This window comes from Dendropsophus ebraccatus, chromosome 6 (genome assembly GCF_027789765.1).
Source record: "Dendropsophus ebraccatus isolate aDenEbr1 chromosome 6, aDenEbr1.pat, whole genome shotgun sequence".
NCBI classification, from domain to species: Eukaryota; Metazoa; Chordata; class Amphibia; order Anura; family Hylidae; genus Dendropsophus; species Dendropsophus ebraccatus.
This window is the reverse complement of record NC_091459.1, coordinates 24342523-24362626: the sequence shown is the minus strand read 5'-3', so window position 1 is coordinate 24362626 and position 20104 is coordinate 24342523. Positions and strand designations below refer to the sequence as shown.

Genomic DNA, 20104 nt, shown 5'->3' with positions numbered 1-20104 from the left:
TCTGCCATTTTGTCTCGCACCCCCTCCTGATAGTATGTAAGCTCATGCATGCGAGCAGGGACCTCACTCCTCATGTATGGATAATTATATGTATCTCTGTAATGTCGATTTTTTTGTCTATGTATGTACCTCCAGAATTGTAAAGTGCTGCGGAATCTGTTGGCGCTATATAAATAAAAATTATTATTATTATTATTTGATACAGCACTGAACAGCCAGCTTCTTTAGCAATGAACTTTTGTGGCTTACCCTCCTTGTGGAGTGTGTGAATGACTGCCTTCTGGACATCTGTCAAGTCAGCAGTCTTCCCCATGATTGTGTAACACCAGACTAATGGTGGTTTTACGATAACGATCAAATGCGAACGATAATCGTACGTGTAAACACAGAGAACGATCAAGCAACGAGCGAGAAATTGTTCATTTTGATCTGTGAACATGTTCTCCGTTGATTGTTTCGCAAAAAATTCACAGATCGTTCCGTGTAAACAGTCGTTCACCGATTTATCCTATGTGCGAGATAGGCTTAATCGATTGCAAAACGATCTTTCCGTACGATATATCGTTCCGTCTAAACGTTGATCGTTATAAAAAAAAATCGTTACTTCGAAATCGTTAATCGTACGATCGGGCGAATTATCGCTCTGTGTAAAAGGACCATAAGGGACCTTTTATAACACTTAAGAAGCCACTGCAGGTGTTTTGGGTTAATTATTCTAATTTTATGAAATACTGACTTTTGGGTTTTTCTTGGCTGTAATCCATAATCATCAACAGAAATAAACGCTAGAAAAAGTTCACTCTGTATGTAATGACTCTACAGAATATATGAGGTCACTTTTTGAATTGAATTACTGAAAAAAAACAAAAAAACTTTTTGTTGATTCTAATTTATGGCAAACCACATAAATTTTATTTTTTATTACTTGTGAAAGAACCTGTGATCTGAACTATGGCTCAGAAAGCCATCTGACGCGTTCTACAAAGGTTTCAAGGTGATTTCCCACCTGGAGTCACGTGACATTGCTTTAAATGGCTGCAGCCCTAACCCACTGGCTGTTCTTAGGTGGCTGCATCTGTCAGAACGAAAAAAAAAAGTCAAGTTAGACCATTAAATCACAATGTGGATAAAATTACTGAAGCGAAGTATGAAAACCAGCTCATTGTATCGGTGTATTAAACTAGAATGTCCACTAGATGGCGCTGTAACCAGCAGGAATATCTGTGCACGAGCGCCTCACTGTGGGTGAAAAGTGACCCTGCGAAGTTTTACGAATTCCACGAGCATGCTGTGTGACGTCCGTAAAGCGAGCTCATTGTTCCGTACATAGCAAGGATGGTCGCCATTAGCCAATCAGGTCGCATTTGATGACGTCATCACGTCCTAACTTCCGTACAGTACACAGCTCTAGGCGGGCAGAGTACTGCGTTCTGTTTTGATTGGCATCAACGTAGCCCAATCAGGGAACAGATAGTGAGACGTCTCCACCAATAACACGAGGAGTAAAATCCTCCCGGCCTACGCTATTGGCTGTGGAGTTTCTGTGTATGTCAGACAACTAGTTGTAAAGAGTAGCAGCAGCCAATGGCGTGGTGGCTTACTGCCGGTGCCCGCCCACTGCTGAGCCTGCCGGTTGCTTCCCTGCTCGTCTGCTGAGTGTCCCCATCATGAAGATCGTACAGTGTGTCCTGTCCCCGTGCGCCCCCAGAGCCGCACTCTTCAACTAGCGACCGGTGAGAGGCGCCCGGGACAGCTGCAGAGCGGCTGTCACCAGAGGCTGCCAGCTGTCAGCTCCGGGGGCCACACCTGGGGCTATAGGGGAGACAGGAGGGGTGACAGCTGCAGGGGCCCTTGTATATGTGTGTGAGGACAGCCTGAGCTGTGTGTACAGGGAGCACTGGCAGGGCTGTCATGGGGGAGAACAGCTGTCCCCTCCACAGGGATCACTGGCAGGACTGTCATGGGGGAGAACAGCTGTCCCCTCCACAGGGATCACTGGCAGGACAGTCATGGGGGAGAACAGCTGTCCCCTCCACAGGGATCACTGGCAGGACAGTCATGGGGGAGAACAGCTGTCCCCTCCACAGGGAGCACTGGTTTAATTATTTTTTTTTTGCACAAATCAATAGTACAGGCGATTTAAAAAAAAACTTTGTAATTGGGTTTATTAGCCGAAAAATGCATTTTTGTCATGAAAAAGCAGTTTGAAGCTCTCCCCCCTGTCTTCATTGTTCTCTATGGGGAGGGGAGGGGAGGAGGGAGATGAGGCACCAAAACAGGACAAAAAAGAGTTAATTTACAGCTACATCACTGGGCTATCTCCTCTGAAGTCAGCACTGACCTCTCTTGACCTCTGAATACCGGCTTTCACACGGCTCCCACTGTGTAATCCTTTGTTCTCTGCTGGTGACTAATCTCCCTCCTCCCCCCTCCCCTCTCCATAGAACAGGCAGGGCTGACTGATGTAAAAGAGTCGAGATTTCCTGATAATGAGCAGTGGATGAGGGGGAGGGGGGGCCTGAGGAAAGTCTTTTTAAATGCAGATAATTTGTCTAATAAACCCAATTACAAAGTTTCTTAAAATTGCCTGGACTATTGATTTTTGCAAAAAAAGAGAAAGAAATGAAACGACAGTGACACTTTAAAGTGACTGTACCACCAGGCCCAGGCTGAAGCACTGGAGGCGGCCGACCCACCCTTAGTGGGAGGAAACACCCGCCCCTCTATGATAGGGTTCCATTAATTCTAATGGAGTCCCGTCATGGAGGGGCTGGGGTTTCCTCCCACTAAGGGTGGGTCGGCCGCCTCCAGTGCTTCAGCCTGGGCCTGGTGGTACAGTCACTTTAAGGGCTTAAGGGTTAGGTCTCTACTGGGGATGAGCCGGGGTGTGTGCACTAAGCCTATACCCAGGGGATGTTTGTCTATAGCAAGGGGGTAACTATAGGGGGGCCTACGGGTGTGCACTCTAAGCCTATAGCCGAGGGGTAACTATAGACATGCCCAGGGGGGGAAGATGTGGTGCTATTGCCAGGGGTAACTATAGGGGTGCTCAGGGGGTGTGTACACTAAGCCTATAGCCAAGGGGTAATTGGGGTTGTGTACACTAAGCCTATAGCCGGGGGGTAACTATAAGGTGCCCAGGGGGGTGTAGACTAATTGTCCTTTTACACGGAACGATTTATCGTCCGAATTTGCATGATAATGATCAAATTAAAACGATAATCGTACGTGTAAACGCAGCAAACGATCAAGCGACGAGCGAGAAATCGTTCATTTTGATCTTTCAACAAGTTCTCAAATCGTCGTTGATCGTTCGCAAAAAATTTGCAGTCTTTCAACAATTTCACCTATTTGTAAAATAGGCTTAAGCGATCGCAAAACGATTTTTCCGTACGATGTATCGTGTTGTCTAAACGCTGATCGTTATAAAAAAAAAACATTGTTCATTCAAAATCGTTAATCGTGCGATCGGGTGAATTATCGCTCCGTGTAAAAGTACCATAAGCCTATAGCAAGGGAGTAACTATAGGGGGGCCCAGTTGTTGCTGAATTACAACTCCTATGCTTTGGCTGCCCAGGCATGATGGGAGTTGTAGTTTTGCAACAGCTGGAGGGCCTGAGGCTCCCTACTCCGGCCCTATAGACACATTTAGCCTATGTATTAGGAGCTTTCCCGGTGCACGTGCTCAACATACTTGTAGTGTGCTAGACTCAAGACGCTTATAGGGGAAATATCTATAACATGACAATGGAACATTCAGACTAGTCAGACTCCATCTATAGATATAACATTGTAACTAGAGATGAGCGAACCGGGTTCGAGTCGATCCGAACCCGAACGTTCGGTATTTGATTAGCTGGAGCTGCTGAAATTGGATAAAGCTCTAAGGTTGTCTGGAAAACATGGATACAGCCAATGACTATATCCATGATTTCCACATAGCCTTAGGGCTTTATCCAAGTTCAGCAGCCACCGCTAATCAAATGCCGAACGTTCGGGTTCGGATCGACTCGAGCATGCTCCAGGTTCGCTCATCTCTAGTTGTAACGCCTGCTCGGTGCAGAAACTCATGGGTTGACAGAATAGTCTCATGTACTGTATGTAGACCCTAGTAGGGAGCATCTAAAAAAATGGAGTCAATTTTAAAGATTATGTTTACGCTGTGGAATAATTTCAAGCAGAATCCCTGCAGTGGATTCCGCTTGAAGTTCCTCCTGTCCTGTTAGGATTTTTCTAGTGCAATTCGCCCAAAGAAATGACGTGTCAATCGTGGATTGCACTTGAGAAATCCCATTGAATCAGTGGGACAGGAGGAATGTCAAGCGGAATCCACTGCAGAGATTTCCCTTGAAATTCCTCGTAGTGTGAACATATAACCTAAGGCTACGTTCACACAGAGCAAAAGGAGCGGATTACGCAAGGAAATATTTCCGCCTGAAATCAACTGACGCTGAATTCCGAGCAGAATATAAGCAGAATGCAAGCAGAATCCCTGCGTATTCTGCTAGGAAAGTGTTCAGCTCGTAATCAGCTCTTGACAAATTCAGCGCGGAATACTCGAGGAATCCGCGCTGAATCCGCATGCATTCAGCGCTGAAATTCAGCGAGTATTTGGTGAGTAAACTAGACTATACCAGAACATATACTAGAATCCTTCTCCCCCCCCCTTTTCCCCATTTCCGCGCTGATTCAGCGAGTAATTTCCGCTTGTATTACGCTTGTATTCCGCGCTGAATCCGCGCTGAATCCGCGCTGAAACAGAAAATCAGAGCCCCATTGATTTGTATAGGCTTCCGCTAGCGGAAGAATGAACATGTTCATTCTTCTGGCGGAAAGCGGATTAGTTCAGTGCGGAAATTCCACTGTGTGAACTGCAGAGCAGAATTTCCATTCAACACAATGGAAATTAGCTCCGCACCTATTTTAACGGCTGAAATTTCAGCACTGATTCAGCGCAGAAATTCAGCTGCTTTTGCTCAGTGGGAACGAGCCCTAAGATCGTTCATTGATGTAAACTAAAAACTCCGACTGTAAACCCTTTGCCTCCGGTTCCCTTGATCTCATACCCTCATTGAGGCTGGGTATACAGCTCGTGTGCAGAGCCATACCATGCCCGCTCCTCCTTTGCTAGTGATGTCGCTTTCTCATGTCACCACTTGCACCTTTTTGCTGTTCCTAATTCTTTGTTCTTTTTTTCCTTGTACAGGGAGACCGAGCAATCATGGAAGTTTAAAGGAAAGTGAGGTTTCCGGAGTGGGGGGGAGACCCCCTCCCTCTGCCCCATCTGCCTTCGTTCTCTTGTCGCCGGACTTATGGCAGGAACTTAATAAAAGACTCCATTATAGAGATATATTTTTGTATACGTTTGTATAGATATTTATGAGTGGACGGTGCCAAAAGGAATTTCTCGAGCTCTGAAAGGAAACCTTTTGTTGTCCGTCTGAGCTTCAATTTTTTTTTCTTTTCTGGTGTATCGTGAAGGATTTCTCGGCATTAGGAATGGATGTGGTATGGCCAGAATGCACCGTGCGCTGCCGCTCACTTCAGCATGCGCTTGATGTCGTATCGGCGGTGACCAGGGGCAGCGAGCAGCAGATCAAGGCCTTCCTCTCTTCTTACTGTTGCAATGCCACCACCTTAAAGGATGATTTTGGCCGGAACGTTGTTCATATTTCTGCCTCCTGCGGGAAGAAAGGTGTCTTGGATTGGTTAGCTGCCAAAGGTGTAGACTTGACTGTCAAAGACAAAGAATCTGGATGGACGGCTTTACATAGGAGCATCTTTTATGGCCATATAGATTGTGCTCTGACACTACTAAAGGTAAGCCTATTATAACATATCAAAGGTAGGGGTAATCCTGGCACAAACCTTTATCACCTGTCCGCTAAATAAATGATTAAATCTCAGCTGTTTTCTTTAGTCCAATAAATGGAGGTGGTACAGCACGCATGTCCGACCACCACTTCTTACTGCCGCTGAGTGACAAGGGGTTGTCCAGCGAAAATCTTTTTCCTTCAAATCAACTGGTGTCAGAAAGTTATATAGATTTGTAATTTACGTCTATTAAAAAATGTTAAGTCTTCCCATACTTATCAGCTGCTGTATGTCCTGCAGGAAATGTTTTATTTTCAGTCTGACACAGTGCTCTCTGCTGACATCTCTGGCCGAGACAGGAACTGCCCAGAGCAGGAGAGGTTTTCTATGGGGATTCATAGAAAACCGAGACAAGAGTTCCTGTCTCTTCCAGAGATGTCAGCAGAGAGCAGTGTGTCTGAATGAATATAAAACAACACTTCCTGCAGGACATACAGCAGCTAATAAGTATGGGAAGACTTAAGATTTTTTAATAGAAGTAAATTACAAATCTATATAACTTTCCAACACCAGTTGATTTGCAAGAATAAGATTTTCGCTGGACAACCCAATGATACCCTATTGACTGTATGTGTTTGGACTTGGTCTTTGAAGATATATGCAAGTGAGGGCTAAAAACCAACAAGGCCTTTCCCTAGCTTGCAAAATTTAAAGACGTCCCACCAACTTTGAAATCTACAGGCAGGCGGGGGTGGGGGTGAAAATAACTAACAAGTTAACTCAGCCGTCCACTATGCCTCATAGTGCTGCTGTTGGGGTCCTGTTGGACATCATCTTCTGCAGGAAACCGAGTACATACCCAGGCTCCAACACCAGCAATGTCATGGTGCGGCTGAGTCATTGCCCGCTTAGCCAGTCAGTGACTGGGGCGGTGTCCAGCCAGGGTTGTGACGTTGCTGGTAGCAGAGCTGCACAATCCTGGCTGCTGCACACGGGACACGGCGGCGGCACTTCAGGGGACGGGTTAGTTAACTTGTTAGTTGTTTTCACACCCACCCCCGCCTGCCTGCAGATTTGATAGTTGGTGGGACGTCTCCTTTAAAGGAGTAGTGCGGTGCTCACTAAAATAATAAAAACACTCGATATGTCCTACCATGCCTCTGCACTACTCTTTTCAAAAGTCCCTCACTTCCTGCTTGGCGCGCGCAGCCGATTTCCATGGTGCAGTGCGCAATCCACGTCATCGTCCTAGCCCCTCTACACGCCTACCTCATCTCCTATTCTGTCCCTCTCATACTGGACACTCCCGGCCCCCTTGCAATACATACCCCTTCAGCCAGTAAGCCTGTCACGCTCCCTAGTCGCACGGATTCTGCCCACTCACTCTTGTCAGTGTGACAGTGTGTGACAGGGTGAATGTGCAGAAGCCACTTCCTGGAGGTAAAAAGAAATAATGGTCCCAAATAGAGACTGTCTGCATCAGCACGTGCGCTCCCCAAGGCTTACAATAGGCCAGTGATGGCTAACCTTGACACTCCAGCTGTTGCAAGACTACAATTCCCATCATACCTTGGCATCCAAACATATGGCTTTGGTTGTTCAGGCATGATGGGAATTGTAGTTTTGCAGCAGCTGGAGTGTCAAGGTTAGCCATTACTGCAATAGGCTGTGGAGCAGTCACATGCAGTGTAGCTAGCTCGGCCAATAGCTGAGCAAGCTACGTCACAGAGGGGCCGACCCAGAGGCGGGCTGATTAGGGGACAGGCGTCCCAGCCAGCCGCTTAAACGTCATATCATGACGCGTTGTCCCAAAACGGCAGCCGGGCCTATGTGTCGACGTGCTGGACAAAAATGTACTTCCGGTCGGGGGCGGGACGGGGAAGAACGACAAGAAGACCCCAAGACAGGTAATAGCACCACATGACAAAGTTATATAACTTTGTCATGTGGTGCTAGATCCACAAAAAGCTTTGCGCTGCACTACCCCTTTAACGTGGTTTGGCCCCTTTAACAGCTAGGCCCACTAGGTGTGGGCTGTCTGGGCATGATGGGAGTTGTAGTTTGGCAACAGCTGGAGGGCCGAAGGTTCCCTACCCCTGTCTTAGGGGATGCAGTTTGACGATGCACCTGTCTACCAGTAGGCCTCTGCTCTGGCTTATAGACAGGACCTGTAAGAAAAATCTCTATGAATATCTGTATTTCATAGATGTTAGTTTCCTAATTGAGAACACTTGTATGACTTCTTGTATTTTTCCTGAGGGATTACACACATGCCGGGTTATTTCACGCTTCCTGCGGACACTAGTATTCCTCAGCCCCGTCTGCAGGCTTTCCTGTGTTTCCACATATCCTATTGGTATACATAATAAAGTACACACTGCCTTGGGGGAATGGTTTGTGTATGGTGAATCTATACCCTCCCCTGTGTAACATTCTCACATTGTGTTGCTGTGTGCCATGTACGCTGTTTCATGTTGTGCGGTGTTGTCTTCCAGCACGGCTGTAGTCTTCACGTTCAGGATAAAGATGGATTCTCTCCACTGGACCTTGTAATGAACGACCGCCCTCCCCATATTGTTTTCCAAGCTAGCGGTAAGAGCGTAGATCTATTTTCTGCTTTCTTTCATCTGGCCAGTTTGTAAACCACCAATTGCATGAACCCTTCCATCGTCAATGATTGTATGGAAGACGTCTTCCGACAGCTCAATTATTGGGCTACAGCGAGTGGAAAAAGTTTTACTAAATACACCTCATTTACCAAAAATGATTCCTCCCCCCCCCCCCCCCCCCCGCAGCTCTTTTCGTAATACAGAACCCGGGGCCTGATATAGAGATTAGACCGCCTGCAATCTCCTACTTTTACCCTATCCTGTGGATAGGAGAAAAGTTCATTTTTCCTGGAATACTCCTTTAATCTAACAAAACCAGGCAGGTTACCCTTTGTCTGTCTTTCAAAAAAAATCTATGGGGGAGATTTATCAAACATGGTGTAAAGTGAAACTGGCTCAGTTGCCGCTAGCAACCAATCAGATTCCACCTTTCATTTTCCAAAGAGTCTGCGAGGAATGAAAGGTGGAATCTGATTGGTTGCTAGGGGCAACTGAGCCAGTTTCACTTTACACCATGTTTGATAAATCTCCCCCTATGGGTATGAGGGTATAATAAAAGATTTGCTGAATAGGGATTGCTCCTGCTCTTGCCAGCCTGATGGTACACTTATGACTTGATATGTTGCCATTTCATACTATGTTTCCCTGTATGGTCAAATCCTACTTCCCTACTCCCTGTGTGAGTGTCCCATGCTTGTATCCATCCTCTGATATAATGCTATATTTGCTTCAAATAAGTTTATAAACTAACTTGACTTCCCCTAGTCATAGAAGCTGATACATACATGGACGTTATGACATCTCTTGTTCCTGCACAGTCACAGAGGTGGCTAAATTGAAGTCTTAAAGGAAAAAAATCAAAGTTTACAGAAAGAGAAAAAGTACATTGTAAAATTAAGTGTTTCTTTTTTGAAGAGTCACTGTTTTTTTCTTTTGCAGAAATCAATAGTACAGGCGATTTTAAGAAACTTTGTAATTGGGTTTATTAGGCAAATCTGCCATTATCTGCATTCAAAAAGACTTTCCCCAGGTCCCCCCCCCCTCCTCATCTCTTTCAGTGCTCATTATCAGGAAGTCTCGACTCTTTTACATCAGTTGGGTTCTGTGTAACCTATGGAGAGGGGAGGAGGGAGGAGGGAGATTAGTCGCCAGCAGAGAGCAGAGAACAAAGGATTACACAGCGGGACCTGTGTAAAAGGGGTGGTCAGAGGTCAGTGCTGACTTCAGAGGAGATAGCCCAGTGATGTAGCTGTAAATTAACTCTTTGTCCTGTTTTGGTGCCTCATCTCCCTCTACCCCTCCCCTCTCCATAAGAGAACAATGAAGACGGGGAGAGCTTCAAACTGCTTTTTCATGATAAAAATGCATTTTTCGGCTAATAAACCCAATAACAAAGTTTCTTAAAAAGTTACTTTAAAGTGGTACTCTGTCCCTTTAAAAATGTTTTCCTGTCGCTGCCCTTGCAGAGAACATAATGAACATTCTAGGGTCTTGCTGAACGCTTGCGCTGCCACTTCCGAAATGGGGGAGAGTGGTAAGGGAAGAATAATGTGTTAATGTTCTCCGCAGGGGCCGCAACATACTGTATAAAAATTTTTTAAAGGGCCAGATTACCACTTTAAAATAAAATTTTTCCCAGAATCTCATTTTTTTTTCTCCAGTTAAGTCTCACCCTCCAAAAAACAAGTTTTTCAATAGGTCTGTTAAAGAAAAATTACTTCTCCTGCAAAAAAAAGCCCTTGTACAAAATGTTTTTTCTTTCAAATCAACTGGTGCCAGAAAGTTTATATAGATTTGTAATTTACTTCTATTTAAAAATCTCCAGTCTTCCTGTACTTATCAGCTACTGTATGTCCTGCAGGAAGTAGTGTATTCTCTCCAGTCTGACACAGTGCTCTCTGCTGCCACATCTGTCCGTGTCAGAAACTTCCCAGAGCAACAGCAAATCCCCATAGAATACCTCTCCTGCTATACAGACTGTAAAGAATCCACCACTTCCTGCAGGACATACAGCAGCTGATAAGTACCGGAAGAGTTTAGATTTTTTATAGAAGTAAATTACAAATCTCTGACACTTGTTAATTTGAAAGAAAAAAAAATATATGGTGAACAACCCCTTAAAGAAATTTTTGCAACTGTAAATTGTACCTCACCCTATAAAAAACAAAACCCCAAGCAATTGTGGAGCGACTTTTACAGAAAGAGTAAAAATCTGATGGCTCTCATGGTGGTATCCCAGGTAAGGGTTTTTTGTTTTTTTTTGCAAAAAAAATGAAAAACTGATGAAAAAAAAACAGATGCAATTATGTGCATCCGTTTTGATGCGTTTTTCCATTGACTTTCATTATGAAAAAAAAAAAGGATCGAAACGGATCTTTTTTTTTTTTAACGGACACAAAAACGTATTCACCCTCATCCGTGTTTTTTTTTTTTTTTTTTAAATGGAAGTCAATGGAAAAACAGATTAAAACGGATGCACACAGTTGAATCCTTTTTTTGCAAAAAACTGATTGTAAAAACGTAGTGTGACCCTATCTTTACCTGCAGCGTGCATTTGGCGAGTTTTTCTGCATGAAGTGGGCACCTGATGGTAACCGGTATCTGCTTTTGTCTTTTCAGATCCCACTGAACTTTACACCTGGGGAAATAATGTTAATTTTACATTGGGGCATGGCAACCAACAGAGTAAGCATCATCCGGAGCTGGTGGATATGTTTCCTCGCTGTGGTATATATATCAAACAGGTAAAGTCGCTGCTTTGTGTGAGTATTTAGTTGGATTCCTTGTATTCTCCTCTTGTGTAACATTGGTTTTTTTCCAGACCCCTTGAAGCCCCATTATCCCCTCCATGTTGTATTTTTTAGTCACTGATTTTTCCTATTTTGTCTCATTTTAATTGTTGTGATTTTTTTTTTATTTTTTTATAGATGGTACTGTGTAAATTTCACTCAGTCTTCCTGTCTCAGAAAGGCCAGATCTACACCTGTGGCCATGGTCAAGGGGGCCGACTTGGTCATGGAGATGAGCTTACATGTCTGGTATGTCGATGTGCCATCTTGTTTTGTATTCAGGTTACAAAAATATTCCACATATTTAACCCTTTGATGACCAGGCCACTGCTTTTTTTTTTTTTTTTCTTTCTTGTGTTTAAAAGGCCACAGCGCTTGCATTTTTTTCAACTACAGACTAGGGATGTCACGATACCAGAATTTTGAGTTCGCTACCGATACCAGCTTTCTTATTTCGATACTCAATACCAATTCGATACCAAATAAAGTTTTTTAAAAAAAAAAAGTAACAATACAAATATAAGCGATATACTTATTTATGTGATTTTTGATAACTTCGTTACATTTTATAGTTCGGACAATTACGCATGCAATGGATGTCAAACATGTATTTTCTTTTTTTTTCTACTTTTTTTTTTTTTTTTTAAAAGCAAAAGGGATTATTAGAACCTTTTTATTATGATTTATTTTTGATTTTTAAAAACTTTTTTTCTTTTACATTTTTTAATTCCCTTCTACCCTGCAGCATACCTCTTTGTGCACAACAGCATACACTGCAACTCCCAGCATACCTCCTTGTGCACTACAAATCCCCATAAGAAGGTATGCTGGGATTTGTAGTGGACACTGAGGTATGCTGGGAGTTGTATTGCACAAGAAGGTATGCAGTGAATTGTTGTATCAGGAGGCTGCTAATGCAAAACTGAAACTCCCAGCATACCTCCTTGTGCACTACAACCCCCAGCATACCTCATTATGCACAAAAAGGTATGCTGGGGGTTGTAGTGAACAAGGAGGTATGCTGCTGGGAGTTGTAGTGCGTTAGCAGCCTCCTTACACAACTCCTCCCAGCATACCTTCTTGTGCACAACAACTCCCCATGCTGGGAGTTGTTGTGTCACTGTACCCGGGGGAAGGGTGGTGGTGGGGGAACGGGCGGGTGCGGGGGACCATGCTGCTTGGGCGGGTGCGGAACTGGCAGGTGCTGGATGGTGGGGAACTGCCGGGTGGGAATGGAATAGTTAAATGACTGCCACCCGCGCGCTCGCGGGCCGCAGTCATTAGCAGTGGGGGCCGCTCCATATGCAGCAGACTCGTACTGAATATGGAGCAGCTCGGGAAGGGTTAAATGCTGCTGTCAGTTGTGACAGTGGCATTTACCCTGAATAGCCAGCACTAGCGATCGCTATGTGCCGGCTATTTGAATTTGGCGCTGCCGGGAGCGGAGAGCGCACGGGCGGAGGAGGGGACACCAGGGGGCGGCACACACTTTAAGCTGCTCTATTATGCAGCCTAACATAAAGTATCGATACCAGGAAATCCTGGTACTGAACAGTTTTTCTGCCCGAAATATCGATAGTAGTGCATCACTTCTACAGACCCACATGAGCCCTTATTTTTTTTTGCAAAACCACTTGTACTTTGCAATGACCTAATTTTTCTATAAAATATGCCATGATACCAGGAAAAAAATTGTTTGCACTATGAAATTGAAAAAAAACTGTCATGTACAGTACAACTGTCATGTTACCCATGTTCCTCAAGTCAGTACGATTACAACCATATGGAACTTATATAACTTTTATTTCATGGCTTTAAAAAAAAACATTAAAACCTTTAAATAAAACAAAAAAAACAAAATGTGTTTACATTGCTATATTACCAACCATTTTTGAACCATGATGTGTACTTTCTATCTGTACCTTGCTTGCCTATATGCGACTTTTTGATAACTTTTTTTTATTCAATTTTTTTCTGTATTTGATGTGACCAAATATCAGCATTTTTTTGCAAGTTCTTGGGCTTACAGGAATGCAATGATTCAATAACTCGGATGATTCTGCAGGTGGTGATAGCAAATATGTTTACTTTTATTTCTAAAAATGGGAAAGGGGAGTGATTGAAATTATGGAATTTTTGTAGTCCCCCTAGGGGACTTCCATGAGCACTGTGCTGATTGCTCATAGAGATCAATGCAGTACATATGTAGTGCATTAATCTATGTAAGCGGCCCTTGATTATTATGGGCTGCTGGAGCCCATAGTAAATGATTGCTGAGCTGTAATAACAGTCATAGCGTCGCTTAGGCCTGGCCTGACCAGAAGGACAGATCACTCCTCTGCGCTCAAATCACCTGGGGGTCGGTGGGCTTGGGGAAGATCCGCCACTAGACCACCAGGTATGGAGTTATAACAGCATTTAAAACGTTTTTGTGTAAACGAACCTGCTGAAATCCCCCAGCAGCATTTATGTTGTCAGTTGTCAGTCATGGTATTGATTCTTCTGTGCGTCCCAGCGCATTTTGATTGAAGAAGATATGCAAATCAGAGTGCTTAGGAGCACTGTGGGCGTTGTGCGGATACCTATAGCCCCCTCCCCCTCAGCCCGCCCTGCCGGCTTCACCCGCTTTGCATATTTAAATATGCATATAACGGGCTCGTATGAATATGCATAATAGGCAGGGCGGGCCGAGGGGGGTGCTCTGGGTGCCCAGACAATGCTCACCATGCATGTTCTTAGGAGTGCCGTGATATGTATATCTGAATATGCAGAGTGGGCAGGTCGATTTGAGGGGGGTGCTCTAGGCGCCCGGACAATGCCCACGGTGCTCCTAAGCACTCCGATTTGCATATCTTCTTCAATCAAAAAGCGACGGGACGCATAGAAGAGTTAATACCATCGCTGACAAGATGAGGTAAAGAGCTGCTGCGGGATATCAGGGTGTTTGTTTACAGGAACCTGCTGATAGTTCCCCTTTATGCTTAAATGCTTAAATAACAGACACAGCGTACGGCCCAGACCGGCTGTAAGCTGCGGTCCCGGGCTGCTGATAGCAGCCGGGAGCCACACGATTTAGAGCAGGGTCACAGTGTGACCCCTCTCTAAACCCCCCTAGTGGCGCCGTGATGTACACCTATGTCATGGGTCATGAGGGCGTTAAAGGGGTTCTCCTGCTAGCATTTATTTTGCTGGAGTTGAGGTGTCAAGATATAGTATATTAAAAAAGGCAACGAGTGTACAATGCTTGACGGGGATAGGACGTCAGCAATCTCATCAATGGGAGTCTGGTACCCGGCACTCCTGTTGATCAGCTGTTTCCCAGAGCCAAATTTTTTATGCTTTTGTTTTTTAGGTTCCAAGACTGGTAGAAGGTTTGGCCAGTCATTCATGCAGTCAGGTGGCTGCTGCCAAGGACCATACTGTGGTACTAACAGAAGATGGATACGTTTACTCCTTTGGCTTGAACACTTTTCATCAGCTGGGTATCCTGCCTCTCCTTTCAAATTGTAATGTCCCCAGACAGGTATGTGTGAACAGTCATGTCCGTATGTATGAATTGTATAGGGGCCCTGGCAGTGGTTTTATGCTATCGGAACATGACATATGGTTTACTCTGAAATGCTTGGCTGTTTTATCAGCTGCTGGAAATGGGGTAAGCAGTCACTGAGAATGGACCCTTCCCTTTTAGCCTTAAAGGGGTAGTTCACAAAAAAAAATTCTTTCAAATCAACTGGTGTCAGAAAGTGGCAGAGATTTGTAATTTACTTCTCTAAAAAAAAAAAATCTGAAGCCATCCAGTACTTATCATCTGCTGTATGTCCTGCAGGAAGGGGTGTATTCTTTCTAGTCTGACACAGTGGTCTATGCTGACACCTCTATCCATGACTGGAACTGTCCAGAGCAGTAGAAAATCCCCATAGAAAATCTCCTGCTCTCCAGACTGGAAAGAATGCCACTTCCTGCCGGACATACAACAGCTGATAGGTACTGGAAGAGTTGAGGTTTTTTTATTAGATGTAAATTACAAATCTCTGGCACCTGTTGAAAGATTTTTTTTTTTTTCTGAACTACCCTTTTAAGTGACAAGTCTCTGTTTATATACACACACAGAGAAATGTGCAACTCACAGCTAGTGGGCAGGGAGTCGCTGCCAGAAATGGCTCCCCGTTCCTGGCGGCTATTAAAACTATAATTCCTATGAAACCCCTGAGCATTTTAGAGTAAATCAGTCTCTCATGATCGCACTCTTTGACAGACTATATCTTTTCATGCTGCTTGTGTTTCGGTCAGCCTTAAAGGGATACTCTGGCAAAAATCTTTTTCCCAGTAACTGAACACATTACAAAGTTATATAACTTTGTAATATGCTTCAATCATCTATCTGCCCCCTTCCCTTCCCCCTCAACCCCCCACCAGGAAGTGAAGTAAACTCATTCTTACCTAATGACTGTTGACCCCAGGCTGCTCTGTGGCAGCCATTTTGTGACAATGACATCATCAAGAGGGAGGCGGGTTTAAGCCCTGTTAGGCCAGCACCCCTTTGTCAGATGACTGTTTGCTCAGCTCTGATTGGCTGAACAAGCTTTAAGCCATCTAACAGTTCTACACGGTCATTTAGACATCACAGGAGACAAAGTGCATCATGGGAAAGCTCAAACCAGGAAGTGAAGAAAAAATGATTCTTCAGTTCAGTTTTTTTTTTTTTAATTAGCGCTGGAGTTGTCCTTTAACTGACCACCAGTTCCCTTAACCTCCTCCCGCCGCTGCACTGTAAATTTAACGTTGCTGCAGCCTATGCCTGATTCTTCCGCGATGTCAGTTTACGATCGAGGATAACACAGGCGCAGCTCATCCGTGGCGGGTCCCCGCTATCAGTGATAGCCAGGGACCCGCCACAACTCTCAGCACCGGAGCCGTGCTCTGGTGCTGAGAGTTAACCCAAAGATACTGCGGTCAGAACGACAGCAGCATCTATAGGGCTCCTGACAGAGAATTCTCCCTCTACAGAGGGAGAATTCTCTGTCCGGTGTCCGTTGGGGCTCTGCGAAGTGATCGCAGAGTCCCGATGGTAGCCATGGAAACCAGAAGCCTCAGGCTTCCAGTTTCCTGGCTGTGAAGGGCAGCAGGGGGAGGGAGGTAAGGTAGGGCGCGCACCGGCGAGCGGCTATGCACTCTGCCCCCTCCCCTCTCTCCCCTGCTGCTGTTACAAGATTGTAACAGCGGCAGGGGACAGAGGAGAGGGGGCAGACATAGGGAAATCAGCTTATGGTATCATTATGATCCCATAAGCTGATGTCTAAAAACGACCTGGGCATTGATGCATCAATGAACCCAGGTCGTGAAAGGGTTAAACACTGCTGCTGCTCTTATTACAACAAGGCATCATATAACAGGATCTAATAGTGAATAAAAGTGTATGCAATATCTATTATTGTGAAAATTTTCTTGAACAGGTTCAGGCCAAAACTTTAAAAGGCAAGTCCGTGATCGGGGTTGCTGCAGGAAGGTTTCACACGGTACTTTGGACTAAAGATGCAGTTTATACAATGGGACTCAATGGGGGTCAGTTAGGTAGGTACCACGATGGAAGCTTTTCTTTATGTCCTCAATCGTGACCGCTGTAATAGATTATAATAATTTTTTTATGTTTTGTTTAGGGTATTTGCTAGATCCTAATGGAGAGAAACTTATCAGCTGTCCCCGCCAGGTGTCTGCTCTGCATCATAAAGACATCAGTATATCCCTTGTATCTGCGAGTGATGGAGCTACAGTCTGTGTCACTGAACGTGGGGATGTCTACCTCCTGGCTGACTACCAGTGCAAGAAGCTGGCATCAAAGTAAGGATAATATCTTATTCTCTCCATACTTAGAAGGTCTCCATTATTTCAATATAAGAATTAAAAAAATATTTTTTATTACTTTTTAGGCAACTAAACTTAAAGAAGGTCCTTGTGTCAGGTGGATTTCTGGATTACAAGGCAGATCCACAAAGCCTCAAAGAAAGCGGAGGCCAGCCTGTTCGGTTTCTTGCCTTGGATCAAGCTGGGAGAGTATGTTTTCCCTCATAGCTAAATGCCATACAACTGTCTATAATACATTTACATTGCCTTAAGTAGATTTAAAGGGAATGTGTCACCTAAATTTTCTTTTACTGATACTAAAGTCAGATACTAAAACATATTCCTTTATTCCAATCTGTTTCTATTTTCTGACTGTAATTTTTCTTAGTTCACATTGTTATGGCAGCTGCCATATTGCCTGGGCTGCTGTTAACAGCATTTAGTGATATGCTTTACAGCAAGACTCATGGACATAGACTGCAATAGTCTGTCCCCTTGAGATGAATGTAAAACATTACTGACCCCTCTGTGACCTTTAAAAAAGGTAATTCCGCAGGGAGCTGCTATTGTCTCCTCTAACTACTGGTGTCACATGACGCTGCAATGCTGTACAGATCACTTTACTGCAGCCTCCCCTTATCACTACTGACACAACAGGAAGTGTCAGCTTAGTTTTGGCCCCTGTAGTGAGAATGAAAACTGCAAGACATCTGGATTATTTTATAATATGGATAGAAAAATGGAAAATTAGAAAAAAAAAAAGACTAACGTTTAACATTATTTATACAACAAGTCATGTTCTGATGACACTGTCCCTTTAATACACTAACTGCATTAACATTTTTTTTTTTAAAGGTTTTTTGCTGGAAGTCCACCAATAGTTCCATGAGACAGTGCCGTTGGGTGTACGGACGCCAAGTATTTATGTCTGATATTGCTCTAAATAAGAATGAGATGTTGTTTATCACACTTGACGGAGAAGGATATAGTGGAAAGTGGATGTCCGAAAAGAAATCCTCCCTAGATAAAAAGGGTAACTTCTTCTTTTATACAAACCTGTTATTGCTAAGGAAGAAAATGCATGGCTGTGCTGCTCCTCAGAATATTGGCATTTGCTGTTTTTTTTAATTTTATTTATTATAATATACTCCCAGCAAAAAAACATAAAAATATTATTAAAAAAAAAAGGTAAAGAATACCTGTCATAGAAAAAACTTTTGACTTGTTATATGGACATTAACAGAAAAATGCTGCAGCAACCTGCAAGTGTCAGAACTCGCTGCATATACTCCCTCCAGCGTACACACAATAAAAACCTGTTTTAAAGATTTTTTTTTTTTTGATTTTTTTTTTTTTTTTATGAAAAATTAGGTTTTAGCAAGCCATTTGATCAAATAGAATGTACCAACTCACCAAGTTGTGCCATGTTCCCACTCTGTAAGAGACTGTTCTGTGACCCGGCCAGTGTCAGAAAAGATCATCCTGGCCGATACTGCAGTACCGGCTGGATGATCTTTACTGCCGCAGAATTCTGATGCGGGCGCATCTGTGCACACCTGCATCCGAATTCCCTGCTTACGCCATTTTATGAACTGACGGTTTTCTGCAGCCACTATTCATTGCGGCCGCTATTCATCCATATTGGCGCCGCTAGGGATATTCATCCCGGTCGGAGTGTATACACTTGGTATACAGTCCGACCGGGATTCCCTCAGCGGCAGCTCTACGTAAGTACCGTAGTAATCACGGTCATCATCAACAACGGCCACGATCACTATGGTACTTACGAAGTGTGAGCATAGCCTTAAGGTGAACCCTAGAGCGGTCCCTATACTAGCCATGCCCTCCTCAGCAGTCCTGACCCTTGCAGCATTTTTCTGTTTGTGTCTGTATGTTAGCCACGGCAGCGTGCAAACCGCACTGTGCAAACAAGTATTGGTGGAGTGCTGCTTTTTTTTTTTTTTGTTATAGGGACATGTCAAAAGTTTTGACAGTGTGTAACTACTGAGACCGATTAAAACTTTTGATGCGTCCCTGTGACATCAAAGAGTAAAAGAGCCCAACATTATCGTGAAATGTTGTTCAAATGGGGAGGTAGAAAGGAGAATGCACAGCAGGACGCCTAGTCCCAGTGTAGGCAGCTAAGTATAGTGTGAAAGGAGTCCAGCAGTATCTGAGAGGCAAAAATCTTTAAAGGGGTTGGCCACTTTATAGTAAAATTGCTCAGTGTATAGTATTAGTAACTGTACTCACTGCACTTACTGACAGCAGCTCCCTGTGTATCTCATAGAGCTAAAATCAGACTCCCCATTACCAGGCTTGGCTGCCCTGCTTGTTTCAGTCCATAAAATGGCTGACATGGAGGAGCATGTGACCAGGCCCCTCCCCCCTGTGTCCACCACTGAGCCTTTATATGTCTATGTAGGACACAGTGGACAGGGCATGGTCACATGCTCCTCCATGTCAGCCATTTTATGGACTGAAACAAGCAGGGCAGCCAAGCCTGGTAATGGGGAGTCTGATTTTAGCTCTATGAGATACACAGGGAGCTGCTGTCAGTATATACATTGAGCACAGTTACTAATACTTTGTACTGACCTATTTTACTATAAAGTGGCCAACCCCTTTAAGTTTTTGTTCCATGTCAAAATACATTGTTTCACCCCCATAGGCTCACCCCTGTGTGCTATAGGGACATAACAGCAGGTTAGACACTTATGACCTGCTGTTAGTTTCCCTTTAAATTCCTATAAGTAAACAATAACTTTGCTATGTACTTCATAGTAAGACATTTATAAATGTGTCCTCAGAAAAAGCATTCCCTCAGTCAGATCATGAGAGCAGAGAATAACCTTTCTACACTAACTTGATAACAAAGAGTTCATAGCAAAGTTGTTACCCCACATTTCGTATAAAATTAAAACATATATATATATATATATATATATATATATATATATATATATATATATATATATATATATAAATATATATTTATTTTCATATGTGATTCATGTTCTTCAACTTACTATGAATTTCTGTTTATAAGA

General features: G+C 43.9%; 1 protein-coding gene across 2 annotated transcripts in view; it reads left to right on the top strand.

Annotated features, from left to right (window-relative positions):
- The first annotated feature begins 1540 nt into the window (after positions 1 to 1540).
- Positions 1541 to 20104, top strand: part of IBTK (inhibitor of Bruton tyrosine kinase) — a 55662-nt gene continuing 37098 nt past the window's right edge. The window contains exons 1-10 of one of the 2 annotated variants that reach the window (XM_069974693.1): positions 1541 to 1733; positions 5208 to 5821; positions 8311 to 8407; positions 11044 to 11168; positions 11352 to 11462; positions 14566 to 14736; positions 16667 to 16784; positions 16871 to 17051; positions 17141 to 17264; positions 17910 to 18087. In XM_069974693.1, coding sequence (XP_069830794.1) covers positions 5501 to 5821; positions 8311 to 8407; positions 11044 to 11168; positions 11352 to 11462; positions 14566 to 14736; positions 16667 to 16784; positions 16871 to 17051; positions 17141 to 17264; positions 17910 to 18087 — 1426 coding nt within the window. In that variant the 5' untranslated portion in view covers positions 1541 to 1733; positions 5208 to 5500. The remainder of the gene's footprint in view (positions 1734 to 5207; positions 5822 to 8310; positions 8408 to 11043; positions 11169 to 11351; positions 11463 to 14565; positions 14737 to 16666; positions 16785 to 16870; positions 17052 to 17140; positions 17265 to 17909; positions 18088 to 20104) is intronic. The other variant, XM_069974692.1, reaches the window with a different exon arrangement.